We start from the raw sequence: 16,447 nt of genomic DNA on the forward strand, positions 1-16,447 counted from the left end.
TCTTTGTGGATACATGATCATTTGTTATTGATTCATAAACTGTCTCTCTCTTTGGGAGCACAGGCTGCCTGCCTCAATCTTAACTGTAGCAGTAAGAAAAACATAGTGGACAGGTATTCGTTGGCATGTTTCTCTCACACAGTTATTGTGCAAAGGTTCAAGCATAGTAACCAAGAGTGCACAGACCAAACTACTCCCTTTTTCTCTCCCCACCTTTTTAATTGCAATGTAACAATTGTACTTCTGAGAGTTACTAGGCTAAATTATCAAGATGTTGTAAAGGCAACATGCCTTTAGTATCAGCCTGGATATTGTTTTAAAGCTGCAGGTAAATATTGCAGTTATATGTAATATTGCAGTTATACTTTTCTTTTCTTATAATTAATAATCATGAATCCTAGTATTACCCTGTGTTTCAGAGAGTACTACTATGTTATCAAACTTCATTTTTGTGGGAAGACTTAGCTCAAGAGTCCAGGCCCATACCCTCAAAACGACTTGGTAAAATATCTTTGCTCCATTATCATCTTCAGAATTCAAGATTGATGTGTCCAGGATTGAATTTTGATCTTATATCTTCACCCAGGATTGTTAATGGATCAGATGCAGTAGACTGCAATACATGCAGTAGGTTGGGCTGAGGCCAGAACATCCATCTCTGATGAATTATCTTGCTTTTGTTGGCTTGGGTCACAACCCTAATGTTAGGTTGATGCAGTGTTTTTGTTTTAACACACACCACACTCCAAGGTATATTTATGCCTTAGTACAAGTGCGGCATACGTTTATTTTGTACCTTCGGGTTTATTTTAATGTTTCCCAAATGTTTTGTAGTGAAAATCTGAAGGTGAGCCACAGAATTGTCTTCACTTTCCAGAAATGAAAATAAACACACTCTCCAGCTATTTTAGCAAGTGTACCAAACGTAATAAAAGAAATTAACTGCCTTTGCTAAGAAGACTGTTTACTGTATTGTTGCCACCTATGACAAGAATGTATATACACATAATTACTTACTGTTAACAGCAACTAAGTCATACACAGTAGTTTCAGTAATTACAGCAAGTGTTCCACTTTCTGAGGGAATTTCTTTTTAGACTTACTGGGACAGCTGGGGAGAGAGAAGGTAATCCTTAATTTTAGTGTTTAGCTAGAGTCTGCCAAATCTAGTTCTCAGTTCATTTAGTTAGCTATAATTATAATGAATATGATCTCATGTTGTGTTTAGAAACCTAAATACAGTCCCAATCATTTAATGGAAGGTTGTTGCTTATGCTGTTTTAACATGTGCACTTGAACATTTTTGTATGCAAGTTCTGTAGCCAATTTCACCAGGTGTGTGATGCTGCGCATCTGCTCATATGAAGTTAGTCTCTTGTAAGACTTCCTTTGGTAAGGTAAATTGGAAGTATATAATTACAGACTGAGTGTTGGGACAACTCCCTCTTTGAAATGGAACAAAACATACATAGCTGTGCTTTCTGAATTTTTATTGTTCATTGGTGCACTTTGTCCCCAATATGTTCCAGCTAAGGTCTGAATAAAAATGGGAATTCAGAATTATGTGTTCTTCGCTTCTTGTTTATTTTGGCAGGGAGTAGATTTTTGGATCTGTTTTTTGCTTACATTACTTGTCATTGTATTTCATTATCCATTTTTCCTTAACACTGAGAGTGACTATGATTTTTATCTGGACTTGCATTTTTGTAAGGGCTCCAAGCTGCTCATTGTTTTTAATCACTGACCATGTTACATACTTCGTAGACTGTTATACCAGGAGAAAGCATCTAAGTAAACTGTAGCCTACACTTCATGGAGCTTTAAGATTAGATGCTTTTGTCCTGGCATACAGTATACCTTTTAAGTAGAGATGGAGGCTTACTAGCACTTCTCTTAATGCTATCCACTGCCAATGCCTCTCATATAATACTGTCTCTAGCAGTGACACTATGAATGATTGAGTGAGTCCATGGAGCATTTGCAAGATTTTTTTTTCACTATAGCAGTGTTTGTGAAAATTATATTAACAACAACAAAGACTGTGAGCCAAACTCTGCTCTTTTACAGTACACTAGTAAATCTTGCATCTATTGTATCACCCTTGCTGTATCAGACCTGCTCAGAGCACTAGAAGTAAACTGTATATCTTGCTGATTAGATGGAAGTTTTTGGGAGTTTTTTTTTTTCTTTTTCCTTTTTATTCCCCACCCCCTCCAAAAATCCTGATTTTCCATGGAAATGTTATTTTTTCTGAGGACTTTTTCTTTCCTCCCAGGAAAATAAAAACAGTATCTCTCAGTCTGTAAAGAGAAAATAAAATTGACTTAATATTTTAAGCTGGGAGAAGTCCCAGCTGCAAGACAGAGGTGGTTGGAGCACTCAGCATTGTGGTCTGCTACACAGGAGTTTGTCAAAGTGAAGGTGACAGAAGCTTTTCCACGCAGGGAGATAAGCAAGCCAAAAAAAGTTTCTTTTTTCTTCTTCACAGGAGGAAATTTGCAGAAACTTCTTTTTTTATTTTTTTTTATTTTTTTTTCAGATTTTACTTTTAGCCACTATTGAGACAAGGAAAACTTTGAAATATATGAAACTTGCCAGAACAAAATTTTTCTGGTGGTAGAAAATGGGGAAGTAATAACATTTCTTGAAAACTTAAGAAAGTTTTTAGTCATCTGTGCCTCTTTTAAACTTTGTTGTTAGGCAGCTCTTTTATAAAAGTCTCTATGTAATGCTCAGCAAATTCATTTCCAAGATTTTCTTCTATCAAATGCTAGGATTAAAATGTTTATGTCAGGAACACTTTATTCAGCATATTTACCCTATCAGTTAGAAACGGGCCAATAATAATTTTAAAAGCAGATGTTTCAATGCTTAGCACAAGGAGAAAAAAAGTTTTTCTTTTTAATTACTAGTGTGCATTTTGTTAAATAAGTAGGAGTTTTGATCAAGAAATAGAATGCATTTTGATCAATGCTATAGGAATATGGAACAGAAGTACAAAATGTCAGGATTTTTGGTGAAATCAATGGCACTGTGAACACACAAATATAAATGTCTGCCACAAGAGAGTTAACATCTTTAGAAGAAAGAATTGTCTAACTTTTGAGAAACTACCCGTTGTGTATTGTTTTGTGAAGGTGGAGGAGGGGAAAGAGGACAGGGGTGGAAATCAAAGGCATGCTGAATTGACAGGGCAGAAGTGCTCCTGTCTTTTCATTGGGCATTGTGGTGAAGGGAAGAGGTCTTGCTGGAGCTCCAAAGACAGATAGGGAAATGTTATGATCAACATTTCCAAGTACAAATGTCATGAAGTAGTTATTGGAGACAGAATTGTGACCAGATGTTTTCATTATTACAGCAAAGTAACCCTAAGAGCTTGCGTTGTTTTTTTGATACTGACTTGTAAGGGTAGTGCTCTTATAAATCCAGTCAGAGACTGTTACATGCGTACGTTTGAATTATGTGAAGTCTCACTGAGTTTAGAAATTACTTCTGAGACATCAAATAATTCCTACCTAATGCAGTTGCTTTAATAGTACATTCAAAATAGCTATTGGCTATAAGTATGTACTCTAAGTACTCTTAAGTATAAATTCATTTATCATTTTGTCTGTATTATTATTCCACATGGAAATCTGAGTTTCTATTTTAAAATGATACCTATGAACATACTGAAAAAGTTGGCCTAAAGGAAACAGTTTTAGGAACTAGAATGCATATATAAAGACTCTAAAACACAATGTTTGGAAAATCAGGTGTATTTAATTCTTTGTTTCTTTCCTAAATCATTGCAAGAACAACTAGTGTAATGGAGGTATTATTGATTGTCTTCTGCCTTTAGTAATTGCTGTTGTCCTGGCCCTTTGTCTTTCAACACTTGACTACGCTGTCCTGTACTTCACAAATAATCCACATGAGGATATTGTGATTCTGGTGAAGCTTTATTAAGAATACTGACGTTGCAACCTATTGATTCTCAGGTTCTGCTTGACTTTGGCAGAGGTTTGCTTTACTATGTGTATTCTTCTGGTATAAATCTACTAAACATTTCAGTTGAATATCAGATTTATTTCTGTTATCATATGCATATTGCTCTTTTCAAAAGTGCATTAGGGAAGTATTTCTGATGAGGATTTCTTCTTGCCTTAGTTTCTAAAGTTTATTTAAATGCATGGTTTCAGTGGAATTGTGGTTGGTGCCAGAAGTCTAAGCTATGTCTCTACATACTGATTAGGAAAAATAAGATGAGTATTGATAGATTTATTTAATCGGAGCTGTGAAACAATGTATATATTTGCATTTTTTTCTTTTTCTTTTCCACTTTCCTTTTTTCTTTTATCAATGCTTACATTTTAGTTATGCTTTCAGCATTATGATGGTAATAAGAAATTACTGACTGTGTGGCTTTGTAGATTCTAAATTGTATAGATTTGTTAGGCTTTTATGCTCAAAAGGCTACCTGGAGATTTAATGGAGACCTAATCTCCTGCTGAAGGTTTTTAAGACGAGATTAGAAAAATGGCTGTGTGACTGACTATTTCTGTGCAGGAAGTCAACCAAAGTGGTCTCTGCAGATTTCATCATGCCTTTTATTCTTGTGGTTTACATTGTCAACACCTGTCACTGTTAAAAAACAAAAAACAAACAAACAAAAAACACTAAGCAAGATGATTAATACTACAGATACAGAGAGCAGGTAATGATTATAATAAAACATGGCTGGAAAGAAGATGCACTGGTAACTTTTCAAATAGGTAGCATCTCAAATATTGGGGCCCACCAACCTGTCTATTGAGAGACCTTCTGCACCTTGATTTCACTTAATTGCACTAAAGGCTACTCTCATTTCATTTCTTTATTTCTATGGGTATGCAAGCCAGCTTATCAATGCACACACACACAAAAAAAATTAATGCCTGCTAGTGTCAGTTTCATGTCTGTTTTGCTTCTAGCCCACCCGGTACTTTGGGGATGAAAGGTAATTCTCCTTCGTATCAAATCAAGATAATTTTGACTAGGAAAGGTGTGAAAGTACTTTTTTCCTCCCTTATATTATAAAATGACTTTTTATATGCCAAGAAACAGTCAATATTCTCCCACCTCCAGTGGATTGAAGAAAGTTTTAGAGCTTTTTTTTTTTTTTTTTTCTAGCTATCAGACAACAACATCAAGGCTCCTGTTTCTTTTTTTATTCCTTTCCTTTTTCCAGTACAGCTAAAATATTTTCTTTTCTGTCATTTGTTTTGATGTAGTAGTACAGTCAGTTTTAGACCCATTTTACCATCAGTTGTGAAAGCACTCCAAGTGACGGATGTCTTTCCCAAAGCTTTCAAACCTCTGCTCATCGTCGTGGTCTCTGAGTGCCTTCCATGTAAAGTGGGTGGCAGCAGCAAAGCCCCCAAGCTCTGCTCCTGCTCACCTATTAAACCTGCAGCTTCCTGCACAGTGGGACTACAGTGGCTTGGGCAGGACTGGAAACGTGCTTCTTCCCAGCTCTTCTTCTTGCACAGGCGACCTGTGGTGACAGCACTTTCAGGCTGTGGATTCTGCAGCCCAGACTGTGCTCCAGTGCCTGAGTTCCTTATCACACCTGTGCCAACACTCACTGTCAGTTAGCGAAGTCCCTCATAACTGAGAATCATGGAAGAACATATTTTAATCACATAGGGTTACTTGTAAACTATCATTTGATTAATAACACTCGGGTTCCTGTAGGGCTTCAACCTTCTTTTGAAATCAGTGACAATTCTAGCAGTTTCATGTTCCAGACAGTTTCTCTGGCAATTTATGGATGTTTTCTGTAAAGTCATATCATTCATATGCCACTAGAGCTTCTTGCTGTTACACGGTAAGGAAATTGTTTATAATGCAAGATTTAATCTTCAATCAGTTGCAACATTTAAACCTGCATGTTGACAAATTATAATTCCTCTTTGTTTCATTGTGATCAGTAATGCAGTAACCCAAAGGACTGCTATACATATAAATACAATATTGTATATATAAATCTATATCTGAGAAGGTACACTAACCACAGGCTACCAAAGAGTCTAGTGGATTGAGGAAGAAGAAAAGCATGCTTTTATCTGGTGATTTAAAGTTTCTTTGGTTAGCTGCAGGTTGTCAAGCACAAAGGAAGGCTAATCTAAAACAAAGTGAACTAAAGAGAGTAACCAATAAAACAGAAATAGTATGAGAAATGGGGAGGTAGTCCAGGAGTTATGAAGCCATGTAATATTTTGCATTGCTAAGGGAGTGTGTGTGTGTACTGCCAAGGACAGGTTACAGGGAGAAAGAGGGCAATGGGAAATACCTGGGGGCTCAACCCTTCCGTTTTCATAGCTTGTGATGTGCCAAAGCCTTTAGCTCCTCATCCTCTGGTTGAAATGTTTACCTTCCACCTGTGCTGCAGCTGGCAGCGCTCTGGAAGTTACTGTGTGGAGACAAGAGCATTTCAACAACATGTTAATCTAAGTAAGTATTTCAAGATGGACATTTATAGTGACAGGAATGGCTAAGTAAAACCAGCACCCTGCTCTTCAGTAGAGCAGCTCCAAGTATGCATCCAGAAGGAAATTTACTTTGCATAGTGCCTGAAGAAGTGATTGCAACCACAAACACAGTGCAATGAGGAAAGAATGAAACACAATCTATTCTTCCTTGTGCTCTGTCAACAGCATTTAGCAGTATTTTCTACTTGCAAACTCTATTACTTGCAGCACCGCAGAGGCAAGAGTTGAATGTAGCTTGACATTTGGTTCGCAGGCTGAGTGCAGGAAGCTGGCACTTGGGAAATGAATCATTCTTAGTGAGTGGAGTGGACAGAGAGGTCAGACTTGGTGCGTTGGGATGCCACTCGTCATGGTTTTCAAGGCAGAGTGGATTACACTTTTAAAAAGTACATTCTGTTATGATATAATTACATGCAAGGAAAAAAATACTAATACCAATTAAAGGAAAATGACCATGAATATAGATAGCTACTATGAAGAATTATTTTAGAACTATTACAATATCAGGATTTTCATCCATTTCTGTTCCCATAACTGAGCTATGGGTATGATGTTTATCTTTCACATAATTCTTCTCCTTATACTTTGTGAAAATGACCCTTAATTGTAGAACATGACTTTTCCCTAAATGGACAAGAAGCATAATTCTTATACACAATGGAAGTTGCCAATAATGGTTGGGGGGGGCACTGTGTGTTCTTCTCTCAGTAACCCCATAAACAACAGATTTCTTTTGTAAAAAACTCGGTGATTTAAATTAGCTTACAGTCTCTGTATGGATTTATGAATTATGTTTTTGATTAAACAAAAAATACTGTTCTTGCATGTAGATAATGTAAAAGAAACATTCATTCATATAGATAATCCATAAACTTTACAGGTTTTATTATTTATAAGCTTTATTTATCTGTAAGGTTTATAAGCCCATACATAAGAAAACAAAGTGTTGAAGAACTCTATTTCTGTTACAGGTTCACTTCAAGCTTATTGCTAGGACACTTTCCATAATTTAAAATCTAATACTATAATAGTGTCAGAAAAATGACTTGGAAAGCTGTAGTACTTCTTTCTACATATTATTTTGATTTAAAATAAATTAAAAAAAATAAAATTTCATTAGGACTTCACAATAAAATGGCTATTAAGTTCACAATATGGAAGTAGTGGCCAAGAGTTCCTGAATGTTAACTCCAGGTGTGCCACTACCTGTATCACCTTGAACAAATTCCCTATACCTAATATGTGATTCTTTTGCTCATGTGAGCAACATCTTATTACCTGATTTATTTTTTTATTTTTATTTTATTTGTATTATTTTATTACCTGACTCACATACACTGAAATTTTGACCTTGAAGTGGACCGTACAAAATCTTGAGAGTGTAACTGAAAATTAAAGGGTGTTAGTATTGACACTGTGCATGAATTTCAACCTTGCATCAAAAACTTTAAAAACTAATAATCTCAGAAGTCATGTTCCTCAATTCTTCAATTCTTGTCCAAAGTCAGTGTATCAGTGCAAATACTCCAGTGTTTTGTAGGCTTTGGTTCACTCATAGAGTCCTAAATAGATGACCTAATTTTTCAAATAGAAAAGTCTCTTTGGCATTAACTGAACCTGGAAGTGCTCGCTACTTTGCAAAAACAGGTCACATAGCAATTTAATATGCACTCAGGAGTTTCATTCCAGGCTTGTTTTTTTTTTTAAATATTCATCATGTTAGTCGTAATATATACATGCCAAGAGAGTGATGTATGCATTGCAGCGTAAAATGCAGTCAACATATAAATTAGTAAGTATTGAACAAACCAAGTTCATTTCTGAAACAACTGATCTGCAGAGCTGCCTGGGCAGATGTTTTCCAGAAAAGTCAGATATGGTTAAAAAATAGAGGAAAAAAAATATCTTCCTTCAGTTTGACATCTATCTTTTGACATGAAGACTTTTGAATTTTCTTGTCTTGCTAATATTCTTGAGTGGAATCTATTAGACAGCAATATATTGCTGATCTATAGAAAGAAGACATCAAGGGATAATAATGTACACAGAAGACTGGATAAAGTGACTGGATGAATGGCTTTTACCAATTTGTGGTTTAGACACTTTCAAACCACAAATGAGAATAGCAGGCCATCTTTAATAGCACTTTGGACTGATATGGTATTACTTTGCATGAATAGTTATTAATCAATTTGAAAACGTACAGTAGGTATTATGCGCGGGTAATAATGCTTTGCCTGTTTTCAGGAATGCTTTGGATATTAATTATATTCTCCAAACACAGTGCAGATAGTAACTGCTAAGTGTTATTATTATGAATTGTGTTTGTTTAAGATTTAAAACTGCTGGAGTTGCGCACGTCCCTCAGTACATTATGAATATTTCAGCAGTGCTTATGCCTGACAAAACCTAAATCAACAATCATTTCAAAACGTATTTGCTTTTACACAATATAGGTAGTAATTAATTACATCTTTTGCTGGGGGCAGAAGAAGAACTGGAACTGACCTCAGACCTCCTGGCAGACCCCCTAAGCTTTAGCTTTTTGCTGAGATTCCTATCAGTCTTACTCTCATATGCAACTCTTTTTCTCTTGGAAACCATATATGTTAATGGTTTCCACTGCCTTCGGTGGAAGCACATCCCTTTGTGTCTCCTCTATCATTCTGCTGCGTCATTCTCTGCTTCAGGAGTGCGCTCCTTCAGAGAGTAGACTCTTTTCAACATTTTCTGTCCTGTCCATCTCCAGAACTGTTTCCTGTTTCTTATATTTTTCTGGGCCAGATCACCGCTATGCAAAAATCAAAGAGTTGTCAAGACAAATGCACAAATATTCTCTTAACCTGTCAATTACTGATTAAGTACTTCACAGTTGTAGTTGAAGGAATCACCCATTAAGAACAAGGTTTTTTAAAAGCATAGTTCGTCCCTAGAAGTGATTAACCTGTTTTCCACATGAATATTAATATGTCATTTGTTCCCCTATTCTCTATTGAATAGCATTCGTTTTTTTTCTGGTATTTCTGTTATATTTGAGTATGCAGCACTAAAACATTCCAGAAGTTGCAGTTACATAACTGTAATAGAAAAACAATATATATTATATGCAGTTTCAACTTTTGTTCTCATTTTTACATCTAAGTAGACTTCAGTGGAATGTCAGAATATCAATAAATAGGTCTTTGGAGCGTAAAGGCTCTAAGACTCCAAAGAAATGTAAGCCATTTATCAAAAGGCTACTGCAAAGCAGTAATTTGAATTTATAAGATGAAAAATAATTTTAAAATAATAGTGTATATATATAAAGCCAGAACACAATGGCAGTATGCAACCCTATAAAAACAAGCAGTATTGTTACTTTTATGTAAACAGGCTACTGACTATTCATATTGCCAAGAGGTAAAAGAATTTTTGTAATAAACTCAGTATTATGAACTGGGAATGTTAGAAGGTGTGAAAAGACTGGGCATATTAATCAATCAAAGTATGACTTTGAGTTATGAACTTGTCATATGGATATGAAAAAGGAAAATCTAATCATAGACCATATCAGGCAATGAATTACCACTGTTATATTGCTGAAATCTCATCTGGAATACCATATCAACTTCAGTCAGCCTTATTTCAGAGAGATGAATTCTCACTGGAGTAGGTACAGAAAAAGGGGTATTAACATAACCAGCAAATGTGAATCTACCTCTATGTCAAGAGGCAGAAACTGTGTAACATAGTTAAGCAACTGCTAGGAGGTAATATGCTTGCTGTCCCCATATAAATGCAGAATACAAACATAGAAGGGGATTGGATCGAACAGAAGTTGCACAAGGCAAAAGTAAATTTTAATTTTAAAGAAAAGGATGTGAACTGGCTATGAAACAGTCAGAATTTGTCCATCTGTCTGTTGAATAATACTCTAGGCATGTCTTTCAATAGGAGTTGAAGGAAAACTATGAGGAAATTACTTGTATTTTCTTATGGGCAATTGTAAAAATGAGAGTTAATCCACAGAGATCCAATTCATTCCTTTGTTGTCTTTTCCCTAGTGCAAAAGACCACTTAAGACATTGGTTTACATAACCAGAAAAACATGTTGAGGCAGATTATTTGGCATCCTTCTTGCTGTAAAAGTGAAACACACATATTGCGTGTTTATTAATTAATTAATTAATTAATTATTTTTTTCTGTATTACAAAACCCAAAACCAGTAAAGCAAAAGTATGTATCCATTAATCTTTAGCTTTAACGGTGCCTATGTTAGTATTAGTATTAAATCCTATATTAGATCTTTTATACTGCTTTGGAGCTAAAAAAAATAATAAAAAATAAAAGGTACGAGTTAAAGCAGGTCTCTGTCTTAATCTCTTGTATTTGTTGAGATCTAACAAAATGCGTTTGTGTTGACTTTTCATTATAAAAGATGCTGAAGGAAATAATGATAGCCAACCTTTTGACATAATTCTTTCAAGAAGGGACCTGCCTATGCTGCTACTTAAAATCATCAGACCTTAATACCTTAGTGAAAACTTGTATGATATATACAGTGTCAGAGCAGTAATTTCACTTAGACTAATCCAGCTGAACCAATTTGAACATGCTGTACACAAACTGTAAGCTCCCTGTTTGAGTTCAGACCAGATGGGTCATGTGAGGGTAGACAGTTATCACCCAACTAGTCCAATTGGTATGCTGAATTTATCCTGGAGGTCGGTCATGCTTCCTCTCTGAGTACTACCTGTGACTCCACAACCTGGCTCTCCAAATTCTACCTCTAGCTCCACAGCCAAGTCACAGTCCTGTGCCTATGGATGAGGGCTGATCAGAACTTAGGGATTTATACTACCTGCTATCACATCTCAATTGTTAAGTCTTCAAAACTATCTTTCCTTTCTGCTACATGGGCTGCATGACCACGCATGCTGTGCCCAGCAGCATGGAGTGGGATACACTTGGTCTTCCAGTGCACTCGTTAGGGCTGAAAGGCTGTGACAGTTCCTAACCTAACCTTTGTGAAATACACCCCACATCCTTCCTGACTTCAAATGCCATGGCCATCTCATGTTCGTACAGCTTATGCAACAGTTTGTTCAGCATTCTTTCTTTTCACATATTTCCTATTTCTTCTCTTACAGATGGGCAAAAGAGGAAGAAATCATTAAGAAAGAAACTGGACTCGTTAGGGAAGGAGAAAAACAGAGACAAAGGTAAAATTTTATGAATATAAACAATATAAATAATAATATAAATATAATTCACTAATTGGGTCTTAGTTTTGCATATGAGATTTCTTTAGTCTTAAATTTATACTTTCTGGAATAGGAAAATGTTACCAAAAATACGTCATATCCCTTTGTATTTGTCATTAGTATAATCCAGATCTTGTGAACTGAAAGTTTCTTTCTTGGAAGAAAAGGAGTTAAAGGACTGAATATTTTCTTCCTTGTTCTTTCTCCCCATTTTCACCAGCCAGTGCAGGGTGCAGGAGTGCAGTTAGGATAATATGACCCAGTTGTTTACCTGCATATACACTCTACACTCTCCCTTGCAATTCACAAAGCATGTAAACCCAGCCCTGCCTAAGCCAGTCAGATGGGGTTCTTTTCTTCCTTCCTCTTTTTTTTTTTTTTTTTTTTTTTTTTTTTTTTTAAACCTTAGGAAAACAGCCATTGTTTAAAATGCTTCAACGGTACCGATCACTTGGGTCTTAATAGACTCAATGTGATATGGATTTACAGATACAGTTGGACTTTTTTGTTTGGACACTAAGCAGCTTTATGGGCTGGGTCCTAATCCACCAGACTTGACCTGTAGTTTGCAGCCATTTGAACTAAGTCTAGACACTGAGTATTGAAACCAATCTCTGAAATTGTAGTTTTCAGCATATAATTATGCATCTAATTTTATGTTCACTTCTAGAGAAATAGTTCTAGAAAAGTAGTAGTAAAACTTGTTTTTTGCACAACTGTACTAGTCGAGCACTTGTAAATAATGTTATTTTCTGCTATTATATTTCTGCTCTTTTTTTTTCTTTTTCTCTACCTGTATGGTGGCACTCAGTTACTTCTGAGATCTGCATTCTGTTTTTGTTCAGATAGTTTTTCTGGACATTTTGGACTTAGTAGTTGCCCACAGGAAAGATCAGCACTTTGTGCTTATTCATCCTTGTATATATTTATCTGTTTCCTGTTTTTCAGCATTGCTGTGGAAAAAAAAAAAAAAAGAAAGTTCTAGTTGACTTTAGCCAAGCATTTTTAAAAATCACTATGCTGATTCTTTTAACTTGTAATTCCTTTTTTCTTCATTTAGCTTCAGGCTGTTTCAAATTTTCCTCCCATCTTCCACTGCCTTATTCTCATTTTATAGGTTGAATTCCAAGATGTCTTTTGCTTTCTAAGATGTCCAAGCTCTCTCCATGTATAAAATATTACAGGAGCATCCCCTGAGGGCAAAATACTTCAGCACTACTTGAATGGCAGAATCTGTTTCTCTCTTTCCTTCAGGATTTCTGCATTGACAGTAGTGTTGAGTTGGTCAATAAGAGTGCAAAGGGCCAGGAAACCTGAAGGAATCAGGTTCCCAAGCAGATTCTGTCAACAGAGTGAAAAGAAAACAATGTTAACTTTGCTGTTGTTGTTGCTATCAGCAAACATTAAGCAAAGATAGCCAAGATAGCAGCATATAGCACCCCACTTCTCAGTGTTTCTGTCCATGATTGTTTCCAGTGTGCTTCCCTCTGCCCTACCAGGTTATTGAATATCATCTGTCTCACAGTTATTTGCTGAGCAGACAGTTAATCCATCACTGCAGAGAGGATAAGCCACCATGAAGGTGGACATTTGTGCCATGTAGGTAGTTAGCCTGGTGAAGGACAAAGGGGAGGCAGCAGCATCTGCATCTCCTGCCCTGCTATGTGTGTTGAGATATGCGTGTGCCTGCCAGGAGCTGGGCTTCACATGGAGGCAGCATTTAGGCAGAGTTGGAAGGCTTAGCATGATGGGCTGGGACGTGAGGCCCAGGAATTCAAAGGGACAGAGTTGTAGAGCTTTCAGGCTGACAAGCTGACCTTTGCAAGGAAAATGTAAGGCCTCGTGTCTTGGTACTACTCATCTTCACATCTTGGCAGAGCCACACCTGCTGCCCTAAGGAATGGTCCCTATGTTGCTGAATTTCGAGGCAGAGGTAACCTCTCTCCTTTCGTGAGCTGAAAGTATTAGCCTGATCTGTTCCACAGATTTTTATTTATTTATTTTTTTTAAACAAGCATTTCTACCGTTTATTTTATAAAGAGAATATCTTCCATTACTGGGCAACCGGTCCAAAACAAACACTCTGCAATGTGGCCATGGGTGTACGCACACAAAAGGCCAAGAACATGCACTTTTTCACCCTTGCATGTCCCTGGTCCTGTAAGGAATGTCTGCCTTCTGTTTCCTTTTTTTCTTGGTGACAGCGCACCATCCTTAGAGGCAAGCAGTGAGAACAGGAAGAAGGACACCAAAGTGGCATCAGGGAAGCTGATTTCCGGAACGCTTTTTATAGACGAGTGATGGCTGCCTTAATGCAAAGAGCAGTCCCCTCACTTGAGCATCACATATATAAGCACAGTTTGCATACATGAATAATTCCAAATATATTGAGTTCCCTATATCCCAGCCTCAGAGACCCCACATATCAGAATGAGTAGTAGCCAAGGGGTCCTGTAGTTAGGTCTTACCTGGAGTATGTGTCACGTGAAAATTCTTTTTTTGAATGAATAGACTTCTGAAAGTTAATCCTCACAATCATTGGCCTGTCACCCACTGTGTGATCCTGTGTTTGGCTTGCAGCCAAAGCTCGCTGAGATGAAGCCACAGAGGTGGAAAAAAGGCTGCAGTGCTGATCACCAGGGATGCACAATGAGGCCTTGCTTTAGGGAGCACGAGGAGTGAGCCTCACATACAATTTATTCTGTTTGCAATCAGCTTTGTGTCTTCAGGTATGGACAGTTCCTGAAAAAATGTAGGGAGGCTTTGTATACTTAGTTTTGCCTGATACTCCCTCTACGTTAGCACTGTCATACAGTGAACCACCCTGGGGTACAGACTTGTGGAGTTACTCTGTCTGTGGAGATGCAACATCCCTCTGCTTGGTGCCTGAGACTGTTCTTCCCCCATTCCACCCCAACAGATGGCTGTGCTTAAAAACATTACTGAAGGGATATGGTACTCATTTCTTCTAGGACTGTTCTGAGAATTAATCACCTATATTTTAGGATTTATTCCAATCTGTGGAGTTTTTACTCTCCTAGCATCACATTTTATTTAGACAGATCAGTTGATCTGCTAAAGTGAGAGTCTCAGCAAACTGTTATTCTTTTGAAGGCCAAGAAAGGCAAAAAGTAGAATTGAATGCACTTTAAATAAGATTGGTATCTTTATTTTGTCTTTTTTTTGACAGGTACATCTGTCAAAAATTAATTAAAAGGGGAAAAAAATCTAAAACAAGTGTTTTCATTTGTTTTTACAGTTCTGAGTGACTCACCAGAACAGGATATAGCAAAACTTGCTGGATGTAAACGAATGAAACAGGAGAGCAGCAGTCCACCCAGTTATTTAGGCAATGTTTTCAGCTGCTATCATTCAATGTCTTTGCTTTTCTCTGCCCTGCCTCCTTGTTATTTATGGCCATTGTGATTCTCCATCGTTTTGTCTACATGTGTCTCCAAACACTTGCTTTAGCTGCTGACAAACAGTACTCTGGCTGGAGGAGCAGTAGAATGTCAGTGCTGCTCAGAATACGAAATTCTCTGGATGCTCTGCATGCTGGTGGCCGGGTACTGTTCCCTTGCAAATTCACTGCTAATTTTGATGACAGCAGAAGTGGAGCGTTTCATCTGTCTGCTGCCAGCCATACATGGGTCAGCGTAAGCATGCCTCCTTGGAAAGTAAACACAAACATTCCTGAAGGAGATGCCTCTCAGAAAGGATTTCTCATAGAAGATGTTATCAGTAAGCCAGCTCCATATTTCTTTGGTTCCAGTAAACTCCACAGGTGAACTGAGAGACCTCCTTAGAAATAGCAATCACTTGTTGCATGATTTGTTGAGCAACCTTTTCCTAATGTTTCTGTGTGGAATGTAAATTCTTGACACATTCATCTGTGGGGCCTTGGCAGAGGTGCTACGTATGCTGTACTTGCTGAAAAAAAAAAAAAGCAAGGCTATGGGATATGTGGTTTCTGGAAAAGATGTTTGATTTTTCTTTAGTTATAGTTTGAAATTCTCAAACTTCTTTCATGTTTACTTCTCAACCATTCTCATTAAATTTAGACGTATTTCTTAATGTTTGCATTTTTTCTTCAGTAATTCAACCTATGATGATGTCAGCATGTCTTGGCATATTCTAAGGAGTGAACTGAATATATGGAGCTTCTTTTTTATTATAGTTTATTAGAAATGCGTGTGTTTTTTTTTCAAGCTTTTTAGTGCCCCACTGTGCTATTTTCAGAATGTGTGTTATGCTCTCAAGGCAAATGAAAGTTATGTTAAGTGACATTGTGTCATATTTTGCATTGAAGTCAACTAAATAGCTGAAGAACCTCTTATTTAAAGCAAAAACAATAAAAATCAAAAACCTCTCCACAGAAAAGTCAAAGTAACTGGGAAGGCCTTGTATCACTCCTTTAAGGTCAGTGAGCTTGGACTAGCTGGAGAAGGGAGTTCTGTCACAGAGCTGGTGCTGGGCACATGGTCTTATCTTCAGTCTTCTGTCAACATAGTATTATGTTGAGATGGAGGGACTTCTGCCTTGATTTAAAGAACCCTCCCCATTTAAATATCCCTTTTAAAAGGGATATTTTTTTTAGTATCTCAGCTGTCTCCCACTCTGTTTCTATCATTTAATTGTGATTAGTAGGAGTGTCTCTGTTGATCGAAGTCACAAGGTTTCATCAGCTCCAA

At 37.0% G+C, this 16,447-nt stretch overlaps 1 protein-coding gene across 5 annotated transcripts in view; it reads left to right on the forward strand.

The window, feature by feature from the left end:
- Positions 1-16,447, forward strand: part of ARHGAP6 (Rho GTPase activating protein 6) — a 310,565-nt gene that overhangs the window by 258,225 nt on the left and 35,893 nt on the right. For all 5 annotated transcript variants that reach the window (XM_032207446.1, XM_032207443.1, XM_032207442.1 and 2 more), the window contains one exon: positions 11,643-11,714. In XM_032207446.1, coding sequence (XP_032063337.1) covers positions 11,643-11,714 — 72 coding nt within the window. The remainder of the gene's footprint in view (positions 1-11,642; positions 11,715-16,447) is intronic.

This window comes from Aythya fuligula, chromosome 1 (genome assembly GCF_009819795.1).
Source record: "Aythya fuligula isolate bAytFul2 chromosome 1, bAytFul2.pri, whole genome shotgun sequence".
NCBI classification, from domain to species: domain Eukaryota; kingdom Metazoa; phylum Chordata; class Aves; order Anseriformes; family Anatidae; genus Aythya; species Aythya fuligula.